Source organism: Lutra lutra, chromosome 9, assembly GCF_902655055.1.
Source record: "Lutra lutra chromosome 9, mLutLut1.2, whole genome shotgun sequence".
NCBI lineage: Eukaryota > Metazoa > Chordata > Mammalia > Carnivora > Mustelidae > Lutra > Lutra lutra.
Window position 1 is genome coordinate 50,306,400 of NC_062286.1, and position 19,185 is coordinate 50,325,584.

The 19,185-nt window shown below is 40.3% G+C and overlaps 1 protein-coding gene across 6 annotated transcripts in view; it reads left to right on the forward strand.

Annotated features, from left to right (window-relative positions):
* The window catches only part of SLC4A5 (solute carrier family 4 member 5), a 107,546-nt gene that overhangs the window by 11,611 nt on the left and 76,750 nt on the right, over window positions 1-19,185 (forward strand). For 3 of the 6 annotated variants that reach the window (XM_047745378.1, XM_047745383.1, XM_047745382.1), the window contains exons 2-3: window positions 12,706-12,786; window positions 18,792-18,983. In XM_047745378.1, the coding sequence (XP_047601334.1) occupies window positions 12,708-12,786; window positions 18,792-18,983 (271 nt within the window). In that variant the 5' untranslated portion in view covers window positions 12,706-12,707. Of the gene's footprint in view, window positions 1-853; window positions 921-6,935; window positions 6,955-12,705; window positions 12,787-18,791; window positions 18,984-19,185 lie in introns of those variants that run through there. The other 3 variants (XM_047745380.1, XM_047745379.1, XM_047745381.1) reach the window with 2 other exon arrangements.

The window sequence follows — 19,185 nt, forward strand, 5'->3', positions numbered from 1 at the left end:
TTATATAAACGCCTTTTTTTTAAACAGATTCATTTACTTTAGAGAGAGAGTACGCATGAGTGAGAAGGGGGGTAGGGCACAGTGGGAGGGAGAGGGACAAGCAGACTCCATGCTGAGCACAGAGCCCCACTTGGGGCTCAAACCCAGGACCCTGAGATCACACCCTGAGCCGAAAGCAGGAGTTGGATGCTGGGCTGAGGTACCCAGGAGCCCCCATATAAACTCTTTGACTACAAGTACAATTTCTAAGCCATGGCCTAATCTGACAGCTGCAGATTTAGGCATCTGCAATGTGATAAGATTCATTACTGGCATCTCAGCAGTTCTCAAAGCTCTAATGATCCAAGGGTTAAAGTTATTCAAGTGAGCTGTAATTTGGGGTGCCAGCCAGCTGGGGTCCCCCAGTACACCATACCAAACCCAGGCCTCTGCAAGCTCCTGGAAGTGCTGCCACCAATCTGTAAAATGGGTGACCTTGGGGTGAGGGGTGGTGCTGGATCATCCCTAAGGTCTCTTCCCTCTCTAACATCCCTCCAAGACAGAATCCAAAAAGGACTTAGGATAGAAATCATGTAGGGAGATAAACAAGCATCTAAAAACCAAGGCTAAGTTAAAATCCAAGAAGAAATTTAGAGCAAAGTTGTCCACCTACAATTATGGCCGGCTCTGCTCAGACCCTGCTCTACCCTGGTCTGTCAGCTGAACAGGCATTGGTTCCTTGCCCTGCAGGAGTGTCCCTTCCCCCACCCTGGTCACATGGCTAGCCGCCACTGAGCTCCATAAGTCAATCTCCAATGCCCCAAATACAGTTCAGTCTGGAAATCACAAGAGTGTCCTTCTTGCCACCTAACAGCACCAGAGCAAGTGACACCAGCCTTCCTGAGATTTGGATCCTGGTTTCCAGTGCTAAGAGTGTGAAGGTAAGTTTGCAGCTTGGAGTTTCAGAGATAGTAGAGAAAACTATACAGATAAAGAAAAATGTGCTTGACAATGTGAACAGAGTATTTGAGAATGAGCTTCACACACACACAGAGAAGGAGAGTACCATGAAAGTTGAATAGATCCTCCAAACGAGCATTGGATATTTGCCTTTTCTTTAAAAAAAAAAAATTATCCTGTGTCAGTGACCCTGCTGTCTTGAGTTCACCGGTTTGGGGCATAGCACCTCACACCAGATTAACTGAAATGATATGAAATGCACTCTCTCTGACACCTTGGCAAGTTAGTTCATTTTTCTTCTCATCTGATGGAACTGAGAATCTTTTTCCTCTAGGCAATGCACGTTTCTTTTGCCTTTGTGAAATTTACAAGACCGGCTGCGGATTTTTTTTTTTTAAGATTTTATTTATTTATTTGACAGAGAGAGATCACAAGTAGGCAGAGAGGCAGGCAGAGAGAGAGAGAGGAAGAAGCAGGCTCCCCACTGAGCAGAGAGCCCCATGCGGGGCCGGATCCCAGGACCCTGAGATCATGACCTGAGCCGAAGGCAGCGGCTTAACCCACTGAGCCACCCAGGTGCCCCCTGGCTGCGGATTTTATGGGAAGTAAGCAAGAGCACGGAGACGTGCTTCTTCCCCGGATTCCATCTGTTGGTATAACATCTCAGGATAGAAACTAAATAACGGCCGGCCTCCTTTCATTACACATTTCTGTTGTTCGATTTGGATATTGCACCTGTTTTTGCTACTGGTGGTTTGCGAGGGGATATTTTGTTTACTTGTTTTCTCTTCCTCTTCTGGGGCACACACAGGTGAGGTCTGCAGGGCCCAGAGGCAATGAATAAACTATCGGTTGGGAAGGTGGCCTTTCTCTAATTTCTAAGCTTAGTCTTTAAAGATTTTATTTATTTATTTATTTATTTGACAGAGAGAAATCACAAGTAAGCAGAGAGGCAGGCAGAGAGAGAGGAGGAAGCAGGCTCCCTGCTGAGCAGAAAGCCCGATGTGGGGCTCGAACCCAGGACCTGGGATCATGACCTGAGCCGAAGGCAGCGGCTTAACCCACTGAGCCACCCAGGCGCCCCTAAGCTTAGTCTTTAGAGCCCTCATGACCCCACATCGTTTTTGTCAATTCAGCTCACAAAATCATCCCAGATGAGCTCTCCAGGAGGTCCTTTTTTAAAATACTTTGAGCTGTCTGTGGAGTTCACTGGATACTACATTGGGCTGGTCCTGTTTTTAAGTATAATGTTGAATGGCTTAAAAGATGGGATGGAAGGGAAAGCTCCTAAAAGGCTGACTGATGCTTGTGGCACAACCTTTTTTCTACTTAGTTTTCCCCCCAGACATATGGATGTCTAATCTTAAGGATTTATTACCATATTTTGCCCTTCTTCCCTGATAATCTATTTTGTTCTGTTTGTTTCCAGTGTCTAGAGCAAATATCTGGAACAAAGTAGATTCATTGGACTGAACTGATGTGCCTCTGTGGCCAGGGGCTTGGGGAGGGAGCAGTGTTAAATGGCCCATGATTCAATCAACAGGGTTTTGATAGTCAAAATGCATTGTATGCCCATCAGGTTGGCTGTATCATCACCTCTTTGCTGCAGCAGACATGAAGGCTGCTTGGGCAGGGACCCTGTGTGTCTGTTCCCTGGTGTGGCACTCTGGTGCTTAGCCTCACGGTGTTAGGGCATTGATTCTGTCAGTAGGGTTTGCGCTCTCAGGGATCCACAGTGGAAGTCCAGGCTGGTGGCAGGGGCAATAAAGTGGAATGGGTCCCTCGTGACTCAGGACAGAAAAGAATTTGGTCTGATCCCTCACTGTAAAGCCATACTCACCCCCAGGGTCTAAAGATGAATGGGAGAATAATGAGGAGTGAGTGCAGCAGTGGAAGGGCTGGTGTAGGAAAAACTGTTGTTACAAGTTTGTTCCTTATGCCCAGAGCTGGTTTGTTGCTAATAAATTTCTCTGGCAACATACTGTAGTGGACGGTTGTACTGGTTAATATCCTTGGGAATCACCTGAAGCTAGCCGAAGAGAAAAGACGAGTTTATTATAATGCCATCGGGAGGTCTTGGAGATGGGAATTCAGCTAGACCTCAGGAAGGGCCTAGAACTCAGAAGTCAATGGCTTCTTCCAGACCTCTCTGTCTCTTATGTCTTCACGTCTTTCTTTCCTCTTCCAACCCCCTACCTCCCTTCGTTTTCTCCCTTTCTCTTTCTCTGCCTGCCTTTCTTCCTGGGGTTGGGGAATCAGAGAGAATCCCATTTCAATCTGAGCTCTGCCTGTGACGCAGGGTAACTTTCTTAATTCTTTGAATCTCCATTTCCTCATCTGTAAAATGGGGGTGAAAATTATGCACCTCACTGAATTTTAATCAGGAGTAAATGAGAGTATGAAAGCAAGATATCTGACACTCAATTAATATACGTTATACAAAATGGTAGAGATAGAAATTCTGTTTCAAGAGATAGGTCAGTTTTGTAAATTTTTGCGATGAGCCGTGTAGCTGCTGATTAGAATAGTTCATCCAAACACTTTGCAAATGGTTAGCACTCTGCTTGAGTTGTTTCAAATGAATGATTTCCATTGAAGATGTTCTGGGGCAGCCTGGGTTCTTCTCCTACTTCTGCATCCTCCTCGAAGGGACCTTCTCTCAAGTTGTGAGGAGGTAGGACCTGCGGAGGAGGTGAGGAAGGAATGGTCTGAACTAGTGCAGAACGGGGAGGTATGCATCTACCCAAATATGAACTACATTACATCTCCGTGCTTCTATAGTTCCATGAAGTTTTCATCTGTTTGTCATTTTTGCATTTACTTTTGTTTGATTTCCAATCTGAAAATCCATAGTACTTCAGATATGAAAGAATACGTTTTTAAAACATGCTGGGAAATTCCATTTCATTTCTATTAGTCAAGTCAGTTCAGAATTAACTGGCTCAGGAGTTACAGTGTTACCAGTACTCTGCTTTTCTACTTTTCTTGGATATTTCCCTCCCTGTGGCAAACAACATTGTAGCGCCCAAGCTTACTGGCTTCCCGTGGAACCAATCTCTGTGATGGGGGAATGGGGAGTGTTTGATTGGCTAGGCTGGACCACATGGCCTTTCCTGTTGTGGTTGGGGAGAGATGGGGTGAGACCCATCTAAAAGATTTGGAGGTGGTTCCATATGGGAAAAGACAATCTGCTACTGGGCTTGTCTCTACTCATGCTGTGAGGGCTGAGGAAGATACCGACTCTCAGAAAATCACCAATCAATTGGAGCTACCAGTGCATCATCGCTAAGCTTACCAGTTCACAGTGCCCAGTTTGAAAGCAAAGATGTGATCTTGTTATGCATGTGAAGCTCATGTGAACTAAGATCCATGCATGGTGATTCAGTTTAATAGAAAATATAAATAGGGGGCGCCTGGGTGGCTCAGTGGGTTAAGCCGCTGCCTTCGGCTCAGGTCATGATCCCAGGGTCCTGGGTTCGAGCCCCACATCGGGCTTTCTGCTCAGCAGGGAGCCTGCTTCCTCCTCTCTCTCTGCCTGCCTCTCTGCTTACTTGTGATTTCTCTCTGTCAAATAAATAAATAAAATCTTAAAAAAAAAAAGAAAATATAAATAGGAATTATTTCCTTAAAGCAGCGGTTCTCAATGTGTGGTCCCTGGATCAGCAGCTTCAGCATCAAGTGGAAACTTGTAGAGAGCACAAACTTTCAGTCTACAGCTCAGATCCACAGAATCAGTAACTCTTGAGTGGAGCTCAGAAATCCAGGTTTTAACGCACCCTCCAGAAGACTCTGACACATGCATACCTTTGAGTACTCTTGCAAACCACTTCTTGAAGAAACCACTTCTCCTGAATATTTAAACATGATACACTTTGAACAAATGGATTTAACCCTGGATTATCAGGGGGATAAAATTATCCATTAAGTGGGAGTATATGTGTCATATTAAATTATTTGTCTTAAAATGTTTAAAATAAAATAATATGTAACCATAATTAAAAATAAAGTAACACATGTAAGAGTTTATAACAAAAATACAACAAAACTCCATTCTAGCTTTCTAAATACTCCACTGTTCCATCTCCCAAAGATGGTCACCTGGAATTCTTTTAGCTTTTTCTGTTGGCTACCTACACCCCTTTAATAATATATACATATTATTTATATATACGTATCTCCTGCTATTTGTCAGAGCTGGATATTAGCCACCTACAGGTAAATAATTATCTTATACCACACCCATCTCTTCTCCCTTCTCCCAATGTAGATATATATTGTTTTTTGTTAATTCAAAAATCAATGTTTATACTCTTATGACTGTGTACCATAACCACATTTTATTTCTTGGAATATTAATTTTTTTCCTGGTATTTCTAGTTGCCTTCTTTTGCATTTTCTATTTTTGTCTCTGTCTTAAATTGTTCCAAATTCTCAAGAAGTGTATCAGATCTCCGACATTTCCTCTTTTCCTTGGGTGGCTCCTTCTGAAATGTTTTTAGCTCTTCCAAGGAGAGACTAGGGCTGTGGCACAGCTGCCATCTAGGGACCTCCCTTCATTTTTCTTCAGCTTGGAGCCCTCTCTTGGATCCCATTGTCTTCCCCTTCTTGATTCATTGTGGTAACATACTTAAATAACTTCATAAGAAGTTACAAGAGAGAAGTAAAATGATTTCTTGCATATGTGAAGATGTCTTCTACCCTCTCTTGCCTGGTAGTTTGCCTGAGTAGAGAATGCTAGGTTAGAAATCATTCTCCCTCAGAATTTTGGATGCATTGCTCTGTCGTCTTCTGTTATCCAAGTTGCTGATGAGAAATCAGATAGTCTTTTATTCATTTGTAGGTGAGCTGTTTCTGTTTATTTCATTCTATAAGTTTTAAGGATTTCCTTTTTTCTTGACATTTATTTAGTGTTCTAAAATTTCACAATGACATATCAAGGGTGAGGATTTTTCCCACCAGTCATTCTTTGTGCAGGGTACTCACTTGGCCATTTTGAGACTGTTATATCATAGTGGTGGGGAGTTCTCTTATTTCTTTAAAAAAAACTCACTTAAAATTTTTTAATAATAAAATACTTCAAGCTGGTATATCGCTGTCCTGAATTAACAGATGTTAACATTTTATCATATTTGCTTCATTTCCATCTATATCTATCCAAAATATCAAAGATACAGCTAACACATCAAGATTAAATCTTACTTTTCCTCAGAAGTAACCTGGAGTTAGTGTGTCTCATTCCTCTGGGCAATTTTCTGCTGTTGCTTATAAATGTAGCAATAAACAATAAAATTTAAGACAATGTTTTGAAGTTTTATATAAATAATGTCACTTTGTTTCTGTATCTTTGTAACTTGATTTTTTTACTTCTTTTTTTTTCCTTTTTTTTTTTTAAGATTTTATTTATTTATTTGACAGAGAGAGATCACAAGCAGGCAGAGAGGCAGGCAGAGAGAGAGGAGGAAGCAGGCTCCTTGCTGAGCAGAGAGCCCGATGCGGGGCTTGATCCCAGGACCCTGAGATCATGACCTGAGCCGAAGGCAGCGGCTTAACCCACTGAGCCACCCAGGCGCCCTTTTTTTTTTTTTTTTAAAGATTTTATGTATTTATTTGACAGAGAGACAGGGAGAGAGGGAACACAAACAGGGGGGTGGGAGAAGGAGAAGCAGGCCCTCCCGCTGAGAGGAAAGCCTGATTCGGGGCTCCATCCCAGGACCCTGGGATCCTGACCTGAGCCAAAGGCAGATGCTTAACTGACTGAGCTACCCAGGCGCCCCTGCTTTTTTCTATTTCTTATGTTTTTGAGATTTATACATGTTAATATGCAGAAATCTAGTTCATTAATTTCAGCTCCCCGTAGTATTCATTACGTATCAGTTAGGAAGGTCTTTATTTTTATATAATCTTTATTTTATTTATAGGTCTTTATTTCTTCTTCTTATTTTTTAAGTGGGCTTCACACCCTGTATGGAGCCCAACACAGGGCCTGAATTCAGAACCCCAAGATCAAGATCTGAGGTGAGATCAAGAGTTAGATGCTTAACTGACTGAGCCACCCAGGCATCCCTGGAAAGGTCTTTAGCTAAAAGCAACATAAAACTTGGCTAGCAATTTAAATATACAAAGTAGATTTCTTTTCATGTAATAGGAAGCCCAGAGATAAGCAGTCTGGAGCTCAGTGACATTATCAGGAACCAAGATTTGTTCTAGCCTTCTGCTTTGTCCTCCGCCTGAGCCTTAGCTCTTCATACTTGTCACCTTATTGTTGCAAGAGGACTGCTTCATGTAGAAGTCTCATGTCCAAGATCTGTGCAGGAAAGTAGGGAGGGTAATTGGTCAAACGTGCATTCCAGAAGGGTCTGTCACTTTTTATTAGGGAAATAAAAGCTTTCCTGAAAGTCCTACTGAATGGACTTCCACTTAAATCTCACTGGCTTGATGGGGTACATGACTACTTCTAAGATCAGTTACTGGTCAAAGGCCATATGATTACCACGAATAATTTAGACAGATCTAATTCATGCCTGGAGTTGGGGAAGGTGTCTACAGCAATGAAGGGCCATGTGTCTCTACTTGAACAGAACAGGCTAGACAAGGAGGGAATTGGTGTTGGAAAGTGTAGCAAACACTGTTACATGACCACTCAGTGCCCATTCCCCGTTTTCCTTACTAACAGAACCCAATCTTTTTTTTCTAATGTGTTTTTTTTTTGGAGGGGGGCAGTTTAGTATTTATTTGTGTGCACGTGTGCGTGCAAGATAGAGAGAGCGCACAAGCGGGGGAGGGGCAGAGGGAGAGGGAGAAGCAGACTCCCTGCTCAGCCCCAACACGGGGCTCGATCCCTGAGATCGTGACCTGAGCTGAAGGTAGATGCTTAACTGACTGAGCCACCCAGGCACCCCCAGAACCCAATCTTATTTGCCCAGTAAATACAGTCCCAGAGTCTTTTGTCCTATGACACAAGTGTGGTTTTGAGTAACAGAAAAGTTAACTATAGTATTTAAACAAGTAGTGTTTTAACTGTTTTCCATAACAAGAGACCCAAGTGTGGGCTGTCCAGTGCTGTAGAATGACTCAGTGAAGACATTAAAGATCCAGGATTCTTCCTCCCCTTGTATTCACAGTTAGCATGTAGCCTCCATTTCCATGATGACAAGAGGGCTGCTGCACTTCCAGGCATCGAGTCTATGCTCGAGATACAGAGGTGAGATAGTTAGCCAGATAAAATAGTTTGCCCAGTTAAATTTGAATTTTGTATAAACAATGAGTCATCTTTTTAGTATAAGTATATTCCAAATATTGCATGGGACTTATACTAAAAACCATTAATTGTATATATAAAACTCAGATTTAACTGGGAAAACTCTATTTTTATTTGCTAAATCTGGCAACTTTATCCAGGAAGGCAGAGGAAGGAAAAATGGAGATGCTTTCTTCTGCAGAGGCTTCATCCAGGAAGGGAATCTTCTCCTAGGTTCTTTCTCTTAAGAGATTGCTATATTTCTTTAGAGATATCTCTTCAGAGATTGCTGAGGGACATTTGGAGGAAGTGATTATTTTTAGTCAGCCACATTGCTGCCCTGAATAAAATCAGAGCAGAAAGGGGGATGGACATCTAGCAGTGTCCTCTACAGGTGTCTAACAACCCCCGTCTCCCTGACAAATCCTCATCTCTCCAAATAGTTACATCCAATGTAGAAATTCAAAGTATTTGATTTCCCATATGGCATTGACACCGAGCAGTCGGAATGAATACCTGAACACCAGCCACAAACAGCAACATATGCATAATAATGCACAGTGGTGGGATACCAAGCCTGCTTATATCCCAGTTTTGGGTTATATATTCATTTTTATTTATTATGACTGCATAAATGTCGCTGCATATGTCACTCACATTTGAGTTACATAGTGTTCAATGGTCACTTTTCCTTTCCATGACTCTTTATTCTTGGAAGAATCTTAGTATCCTCTCAAAACAGTGAAACACATCCAGATAATTGATCAGTTTCAGGTTTTTCTCTGAGAACCCGTGCAGAGCCTGATCTAAGATGAACCCACTGCTCTCTGGATTGCTATACAGCTTCTTTCCAGGGCCTCCTGTGCTAGTCTTTTGTGGTGAATCCCATTTTCTAGATGCTCTATTCCTTCCTTAGATGCTCTTCCATCTTGCTGGAGTTCTTCCTTCAACCATTTCCTGAAAAAAGTGCATAAGCAGTAAAATTTTAAGACTTGTCTAAAAATACTTTTTCTACCCTCACATTTGATATTTTAGTTAGGACTAGAAATCAAGGTTGGAAATAATTTTTTCTCACTTTTGGAGGCATAACTCCATTGTCTTACAGCTTCCATTGTGTCTGATGCCAGTTCTCACATCTGATTCTTTGTAGGTGACTTATTTCCTTCTTCTGGAAGGGTTTGTTGTTGTTGTTGTTTTTTAAATAGAGTTTATTTATTTGACAGATCACAAGTAGGCAGAGAGGCAGGCAGAGAGAGAGGAGGAAGCAGGCTCCCTGCTGAGCAGAGAGCCTGATGTGAGGCTCTATCCCAGGACCTTGGGATCATGACCTGAGCTGAAGACAGAGGGTTAAACCACTGAGCCACCCAGGCACCCCTTCTGGAAGGTTTTTAAGGTTCTCTCTTTATATGTAATATTCTAACACTTTGTAATGATGTCACTTGGAGTGGATTTTGTTTTAAATTCATTTTCCTGGGCTCTCAGTAAGTTCTTTCCACCAGGAAATTAAAATCCATCAGTTTTGGGAAATATTCTTAAGTCCTTGATAATTTCCCCTCCATTATTTTTTTCTGGCTTCTCTTTGGGGACTTCTATTGCTTTGATGTTAGACCCCTGGATTGGTCCTCTGATTTCCTTGCCTTTTCCCGACTGTTTAAAAAATTACTCATATTTGTGCTCTATTATCTCACATATTTTTTCCAACTTCATATTCTAATTCTTTTACTGAAATTTTTCTTCTAACCTATCCTTAATTTCAAGAGTTCTTTTTTTTTAAGATTTTATTTATTTATTTGACAGAGAAAGACACAGTGAGAGAAGGAATACAAGCAGGGGGGATGGCAGAGGGAGAAGCAGGCTTCCCCCCTGAGCAGGGAGCCCGATATGGGGCTCGATCCCAGGACGCTGGGATCACGATCTGAGCTGAAGGCAGAGGCTTAACCCACTGAGCCACCCAGGCGCCCCCGAGAGTTATTTCTTATTCTTTAAAAGTCCCAGGTTTGTAGCATTCTACTTTTCTTTTTGTCATGGATACAAGGTCTTTTCTAGTCTACTCGGATATGTGAATTATATGCTTTTTAAATGGTTCTTTGACTGCCGACATTGCTCCTGTTTCCTTGGACTTCCTCTCCTCCTGCTTGTTTTGGTCTCTGTCATTCTGGTGATTCTTGGCTGGCCATGACTTTGGAGTGGAGCTGCCCAATAACAGTTTGATAGGCTGGACTTATTGAATGATAGACTCATGGTGGGCAATTGGGTGGAGCCTTGACCATTTGTTAGAGGTCCCCAAAATGTCAGGATCTGTAAATCCTCCAGTCTCCCACCTGGAGTGTGTAAACCTCATTAGTGTTCTAGGAGTCAAGTAGGCAGAGGGCTGAGTGGCTAACTGCCCTAGCTTAATTCCTCTCCCCACCCCTCAATGAAATGACTCCTTCTTGTCCTTGGTTATCCAGAGGTCTTCGGGTTTAACCCCTCCATATCCTAGAAGGAGGCGCATTCTAGAAGACTGGAGCCTAGGAAAGAGGATCTGAGGGTTAAATTGACTCCTTAGGAAGATTTTCAGCAAACTCTTCTGCTTTTGGTCCTACCCTGTATTCTGGTCTTTAGATATATCTACTGCCTCCAATTTCCTTTTTTTCTACTTTTGAAAACCATTTTGTATCAGTTAGAGACTATCTAATCCTTGAAGATTCAGATAAAACATTTTTTTAAAAACTGTCTTCTCCTGGTATTTATCTTTCCTTTCATGATAGGAAAAAAATTCAAACATAAAAAAATAGAAAAAAATGATAATCCTTTTGTACCTATAATCCAGCTTCAGAAATTATCCATGGGACATGGGAAAGGCTGCTTGTAATGACTTACCCATAAATATTTCAGTTAATGGTTATTGGTTAGTTGAGGTTTTCTAATTCTTTTTTTCCCTTTATTTTTAATATCTATTTATTTATTTATTTTTATTATGTTATATTAATCACCATAAAATATATCATCAGTTTTTGATGCAGTGTTCCAGGATTCATTGTTTATGTACAACACCCAGTGCTCCATATAATACATGCCCTCCTTAATACCCACCACAAGACTCACCCATCCCCCCACCCCCTCCCCTCTAAAACCCTCAGTTTGTTTCTCAGAGTCCACAGTCTCTCGTGCTTTGCCCCAATTCACTTTTCCTTTCCTTCTCCTAATGTCCTCCATGTTATCTCCTATGTTCTAATTCTTTTAAAGTCAATTTTGGTCACTTCTATTATTTTCCTAATAAAATACCCATTTATCAGCCTCATGGCTAAGAAATTCCAGAAACAGATTGTCTGGGTCTGAATCTCTGTTCCTCCATTTGGGCAGTCAGGTAAGTTCTTGTGCCTCAGTTTACCCACCTGTAAAATGAGTAATGGGCACCTGGGTGGCTCAGTTATTAAGTGTCTGCCTTCAGCTCTGGTCATGATCCCAGGGTCCTAGGATCAAGCCCCGATTTGGGCTCCCCGCTCCACAGGAAGCCTGCTTCTCCCTCTCCCACTCCCCCTGCTGTGTTCCCTCTCTTGCTGTGTCTCTCTCTGTCAAATAAATAAATAAAATCTTAAAAAAAAAAAGTCACACATGCAGAGCATTTAAAATAGTTCCTGGCACATAGAAATGGTAATTATTATTATTACCCAAACTAAAATGTATTGACATGAAGTTTTTCATGGCATTCACTTTTAATTTTTAAATTCTCTACTATATTTTTAGTTATGTTGCTTTTTTACTCCCAATATTGTTTATTTATGAACATTCTTTTCTGCTTGATTAGCTTTGCAGTTTGTCTATTTTAAGAATCTTTTCAAATAATTGCCTTTGGGTTTGTTAACCATCTATTCTTGTTTCTATTTCATTATTTTTTTTTGTTTTTTATTTTATAGTTACATTTTCTTTAGTTTTTCTCTTGTTTCCACCCCCCCCAAGTTCTTTAGTTGAATGCTTATCACATTTATTTTCCTTCTTTCCTCCCTCCCTCCACTCCTTCCTTCTCTGTTTCCTCAAAATATATTGCAATCCATACGTTTCAATATTTTGTAGTTGTAATTGTTGAGTTCTAAATATTTAATAATTTCTATGTGGTTTCCTGTTAAACCCATGAGTAGAAATTACTTTTAGTTTCTAAAGTTATATGTGTATATACATATATTTATATACATTTATTATATATATATGAATATCTTACATCTTACATACCCATACACACATATATATGTATATATACATTCTTACTGTGGGAGTATGATACAGTTTCTTTGAAATTTATGAAGTCTTACCTGTGACCTAGATATGTGCTTTCTATAAGTGTTCCATTTATACTTGAAAAAGAGATCTGTTCTCTATTTGTTAGAGATAGTATTTGAGCTTCTTCAATTTGTTTACAATTTGTTCTTTTGCCTTAATTTTTTGATTTGCTTTAGGGTCTTCTACTATGGGTGTGGATTTGGCCATTTCTCCTCAAAATCCTACTTTCTGTGTTGTATATATTTTGAGACTGTGTTCATCTTTTATAGTTATGAAGGTGGAAGAAGAGAAGGCTGGGGTAGGGAAGCTGGACCCTGCTAACTACAGGAGGAGATGTCAGGATCAGGAAGGTAAGGTCATCGTGAGAACTTGATGCAAATCCTAGGATTGTCTGCCAATTTCTTAAATATCCTTATAACACCCCTCCATTGGGAGGATCTAGGGTCCCTTTCCCTGACCCACCCATGGTGTCTTCTCTGGACCCAATGGCACCAGGCTACGTCTTAAAGAGACCACATCATGGGGCCAAAGACAGGAAACTGGCACTTTGTTTCTGTGAATTAGGGCATAGCATCCCCAACACAAAATTAAACTTATCTAATTTTACAATATCTACAAACTATACAAGATGCCACCATTACACAGATTCTAAAAATGGCAGCTCAAACTACTGCAAGAAGATATTGAATGGGGGTATCTATTGCTCAAAAATTGCTGATGCAGAGGTGTTAAGTTCCTACACTCTACAAAGAAGCAACCACAGGACTTATGAAGAGGCAACCAGACAGGCTACCGCCCTGCCACTGCACCAGCCCCACTTGGAGGGAAACACCAATCTCACTGCCCCGCTGGATGCTTGCTGAGCTGTAGAATGTGTACACCCATTCTAGAGCTGTCAATGGAGAAGAATGCAGCTGAGGAGTTCCTAGGAGAACTTGGCACTGTCCTAAGCCAAACTGCAATATGTTCACAGTGAGTGGAGAGGTCCTGCAGAGTGAAGGAGGAAGCTTGGGAGAGGGCTAGCCATTCTCCACAGTTCACCAGCTACACAGCCACACTCTGATGATTATGATGGAAGCCAGGGGAAAAAAAGGGACAAGTTAGATCCAGGGAAAAAAGTACAATACTTTCCTGATAGCTATCTTCCCTGATTTCTCCAATAAGTATATTCTTCATGTGTGTAGCCCTTACAATTTTCTAATCAAGTTTCCATATACCATCCCATTCTGTCTTCTCAAAAACCTTGCCCAGATAGTAGAGAAGGGATTTCATTTCCACCTTAAAGGTAAGGACACTGAGTTCTTGAGACGCAGATGTCCATGGCCATGGAGCAAGTGATGAACAAGCCAGGGAGCATCCAAGGCAGGTGACTCTTGGCAGAGGCCTTTCTGATATACCAGCTGTTTCTCATTTCTGTTTCTGCCTCAACAGTGGAAACTAGGAATTCATCTGCTAAGCCCTTAGATTAAAACTACTTACCTCTTACTGGTGTCCATGGATTACTCAAATTACAGCTTGCTTAAGAAATGGTAGAATTAAAAAAAAAAAAAGAAATGGTAGAATTGAGCAAAGGAAATCATGCCATACTGGTGGGAGAGGAGGGAAGGAAGGAGGAGCACCAATCATTCTGATATTGGTCCACTAGAAAGTAAGGCTATACTTCATCAAAATCTCCACCTCACATTCTTGGTTACAGTCAAGAAAGACTGGAGGTTCAGAAGAGTGAGCAGTGAGGTAAGCTGGGTGAGCTGGGCTCTAAAGAGATTTGGACACTGACATCCTGGCAAACTCACTTTCCCGTACCTATGAATGATTCAGAGTCTTTTCACCAGAGTAGACACTCAACCTATCTTGAAAGGGCTTAGTTAGATATGCTTCTCCAAGGTTCAGCTTGATGTGGTTTCTGTGTGACATCTGTAATCAATGAATGCCCAGACATTAGCATCTACATTTCAGGAGTTTGAGCCAAGAGGCAGACCTCCCCTCCAAAGAAAATAAAATCAAGTTAAGGTAGATCTTGATGTAAGAACACAGAGTTTAATTTCCTGTTCTACAGCAGCTTTCAAATCTCAGTTGCCATCCATGGGCTTCAAAAATACAGTAGTCCCCCACTTATCTGTGATTTCACTCTCTTCAGTTTCAGTTACCCATATTCAATCATGGTCTGGAAGCAGATTCTTTTTCTGACACATCATCTGAAGGTCAGTAGTAGCCCAACACTATGTCACAGTCCCTATGTCATTTATCTTACCTCATCTCATCATGTAGGCATTTCATCATCTCATATCATCACAAGTAAAAAGGTGAATACAGTACAATAGGATACCTTGAGAGAGAGAGACCTCATTCACATAACTTATTATAAGATATTATTATAATTATTCTATTTTATTATTACTTATTATTGTTAATCTCTTACTGTGCCTAATTTATAAATTAAACTTGATCACAGGTACATATGTGCAGGAAAAAGCATGGTACATGTAGGGTTCAGTGCTATGTGCACTTTCAGGCATCCTCTAGGGAACCTGAAACATATCCTCTATGGAAAGGAGGAACTACAATAATATTTTTTGGCCATCCTGCTCTTTGGAAAATCATCACCATGGAATTCCAGACTCCAAGTTATCCTAAAAGAGTGGTTCTCAAACATTTTTGCTGCAGTTCACATAAGCAGAGAAAAAGATCTTCCCACTCATATACCGCCACCCATTCTCATTTCACCTCAAAAAGAAGAAAAAAAGGAAGGAGAACAAAGTGTAAAGGCCAAAAGAGGAAAGTAACTTGAGTATTCAGGAAGGGGATGGATGAGTAGGTAAAGCACAGGGAATTTTTAGGCTGGTGAAACTATTCTGTATGATACTGTAATGGTAGATGCAGGCATTTTTCAAAACCCATAGAACTATACAACACTAAAAGTGAAACTTCATGCAAACAATAGACTAGAGTTAATCATAATACATCAATATTGGTTTATTAATTGTAACAAACGTTCCACCCTAATGCAAGTTGTTAATAATAGGGTAATCTATTCATAGCAATAAATGCCTACATTAAGAAAAAAGAAAGAGCTCAAGTAAATAACATAACTTTACACCTCAAGGAACTAGAAAAAGAACAAACTAAGCCCAGAGTTAGTAGAGGGAGGAAACAACAAAGATCTGAGAAGAAATAAATAAAATAGAGACTAAAAAGACAATAGAAAAGATCAATGAAACTAAGAACTGGTTTTTGAAAAGACAAACAAAATAGACAAATCTTGAGCTAGAATTATCAAGGGGGAAAAAAGAGAATACGCAAATAAAATTAGAAATGAAAGAAAAGACATTAAAATTGAAAGCACAGAAATATAAAAGATCAAAAGAGACTACTGTGAACAATTATATGTGAACAATTTGGACAACTTAGAAGAAATGGATGAATTCCTAAAGGTACAACTTACCAAAACTAAATAATGAAGAAACAGAAAAACTGAACAGACCAATTACTTGTAAGGAGATTGAATCAGTAATGAAAAACCTCCCAACAAACAAAAGTTCAGGAACAGATGGCTTAACTGGCAAATTCTAACAAACATTTAAGTAAGAATTAATACCAATCCTTCTCAAATTCTTCCAAAAAATAGAAAAGAAGAGAACACTTAAGAAGAGAACACTTCCAATTTCATTTTATGACACTAGTATTACCTGGATATCAAAAACAGACTAGGACACTATAAGAAAAAAAAAAATTACATACCAATATCTCTGATGACCAAAGGTGTAAAAATACTCAACAAAATATTAGGAAACTAAATTCAACAATACATTAAAAGGGTCTTGCCCCATGATCAAGTAGGATTTATTTCAGGAGTGCAAGGATGGTTCAACACCTGTAAATCAATCAATGTGATCTACCCCCATTAAGAAAATGAAGGATAAAGATCATATGATCATCTCAATAGATGCGGAAAGTGTATTTGACAAAATTCAATATCTATTCCTTATCAAAAATCTCAACAAACTGAGTCTAGAGGGAATGTACCTCAACATTACAAAGGCCATATATGACAAACCCACAGCTAACATCCTACTCAACAATGAAAAGCTGAAAAATTTCCCTCTAAGATCAGGAAGAAGATCAGGATGCCCACCCTCACCACTTTTATTCAACACTGTTGAATAAACCTTGTACTGGAAGTCCTATCCAGAGCAATTAGTCAAGAAAAAGAAATAAAAGACATTCAAATCAGAAAGGAGGAAGTAAAACTTTCTATTCGCAGATGATGTGATATTATATATGGCAAACCCTAAAGAGTCCACCAAAAAACTGTTAGAACTGATAAATTCAGTAAAGTTACAGGATACAAAATCAATATACAAAAATTAATACAAAAGGGTACATTTCTATATACTAATAATGAACTGTCAGAAGGAGAAATTAAGAAAACAATCCTATTTATAATTGCCACAAAAAAGAATAAAATAAACAGGAATAAATAAACTTAACAAGGGAGGTGAAAGACTTGCGCACTGAAAATTTTAAGACATTGATGAAAGAAATTGAAGAAGACACAAAAGAATGGAAAGGTATTTCATGCTCATGGATTGGATGAATTAATATTTTTAAAGTGTCCAGGCTACCCTAAGCAATCTACAGATTCAATGTAATCCCTATCAAAATTTCAATGATGTTTTTCACAGAAATATAATAAATAATTCTAAAATTTTTATGGAACCATGAAGGACCTTCAATAGCCCCAGTGATCTTGCAAAAGAACAAAGCTGGAGGCATCATGCTTCCTGATTCAAAAGATATTACAAAGCTATATTAATCAAGACAGTATAGTGTTGGTATAAAAACAGACACATAGATCAATGGAGAAAAAGAGAGAGCCCAGAAATATACCCACATTGTTAAGTTCAGGTAATTTATGATGAAGGAATCAAAAATATACAGTAGGGAAAGGATGATCTCTCTGATGAGAAAACTGGACAGCCACATGCCTAAGAATAAAATTGGACCACTATCTTACACCACACACACACACACACACACACACACACACACACACAATTCAAAATGGATGACAGTCTGATATACGACCTGAAACAACAAAATTTCAAGAAGAAAACACAAAGGGTTAGCTCCTTGACAGTCTTGGCAATGACAGAGAAGACAAGTACTGTATGATCCTATTTATATGTGGAATCTAAAGAACCAAATTCAAAGAAAGAGAGAACAGATCAGGGGTTTGGGGGTGGGCAAAAGGGTGAAAGAAGTCAAAAGAACAAACTTCCAATTATAAGATAAATAAGTTCTGGGGATGGAATGTACGGCAAGGTAAGTATAGTTAGCAATCTGTATTGTATATTTGAAAGTTGCCAAGAGAGTAGATTCTAAAAGTTCTCAACACAAGAAAAAAAGTACAGCTATGTGGGGTGATAGATGTTAACTAGGCTTCTTGTGGCAATCATTTTGCAATATATACATCTATCAAATTAGTGTGTTGTACACCTTGTACTAATACAATGTTATACCTCAGTAATATATATCATATTGTATAATTGAGGTATAATTATACCTCAATAAAAAATAATAGGAGATCTGTTCGTGGAGCAGGGGTCTGGTGGAGGTAGGATGGAAGTCTAATTTCCTGTGTACTATCTGCTCAATTATTCTGTATATATAAAACTAAATCTATTGATTATTTTAAAAACTGTTGACCAGTTGAAGCCAACACTGATGAAACACTGATAGCAGAATGTCCATCCTGAGAGCTGAGAGAATTACAGCTACTTTTTGTGTGCAAAGACCCAGTGGGGCTTTACAGACCAACCAGGCTTCTTAGTGGAATTCGAAATTAAGGTTCTTCATGAGTCTAGTTCTTGAAAATTCTAGTATACAAAACCAGCTTTGAGAAGTCTGAGTAACTCCCTTTTCTGTTAAGTAGTTTATGTAGTCTTTCATTACAAGTAAAAGTGGCCCTTGATGGAAATGCATAGAGCCCTCCCAACGAGGGAGGTTGGCGTTTTGGACTAAATCTGTGAGTCACTGAGGGACTCTCTCAGGCCATGTGTCATAAGCCTTATGCAGTTATTGCCATCCTGGACAAGCAAGAACAGAGTGATGGGAGTTCTGCTCATTCTAATTGAGTTCTAACTACAGCAGCAAGGCTATCATTTCCAACAACTGCTGAGTTGTTCAGAAATGGAGTTCTGTCAAACCCAAGACTTGGGGCAGTGGCCCTGGCCAGGAATTCCATGTCTTCCATTCTGCTTTGGTGGCCCTAGCTCTTTGTAACTGGAGGATGGTAAGGAGAAATCCCCATTTTCAGTAATCCTTGCCTCCCCACTCTTTTGTGCTCTGCCCACAGACTGCCGCTCCATCCACATTGGGCTTTCAGTCCCCAGTTACCCTCAAAGGAAAAGAGACCCAAAGGGACGTCTTCCAGGCCTACAGAAGGTCTGCTGGGGCCTGCGGCCAGACAAGCCACAACAGGAACTGACTGGCGTGGGCAGCAGGGGAAGCAGCCGGGACAGCAATGTGCATCATGTCAGCAGGACTCGTGAGTTCTTGAAGGGCACATTTCAGGGGAGCCATCTGCTGGGGAGCCCCGACAGGGTGACAGATTGGGGAGATTCTCTGGAGACTCAGTGATGTCCCACTGGGGTCAGGGCTCTCACCACCCGTGCTATGTCACCCCTGCAGACCAACCTCCCTGCCCAGGGATACATTTAGCCAGGCTGAGCCCTGTCTCTCTCTCTGGT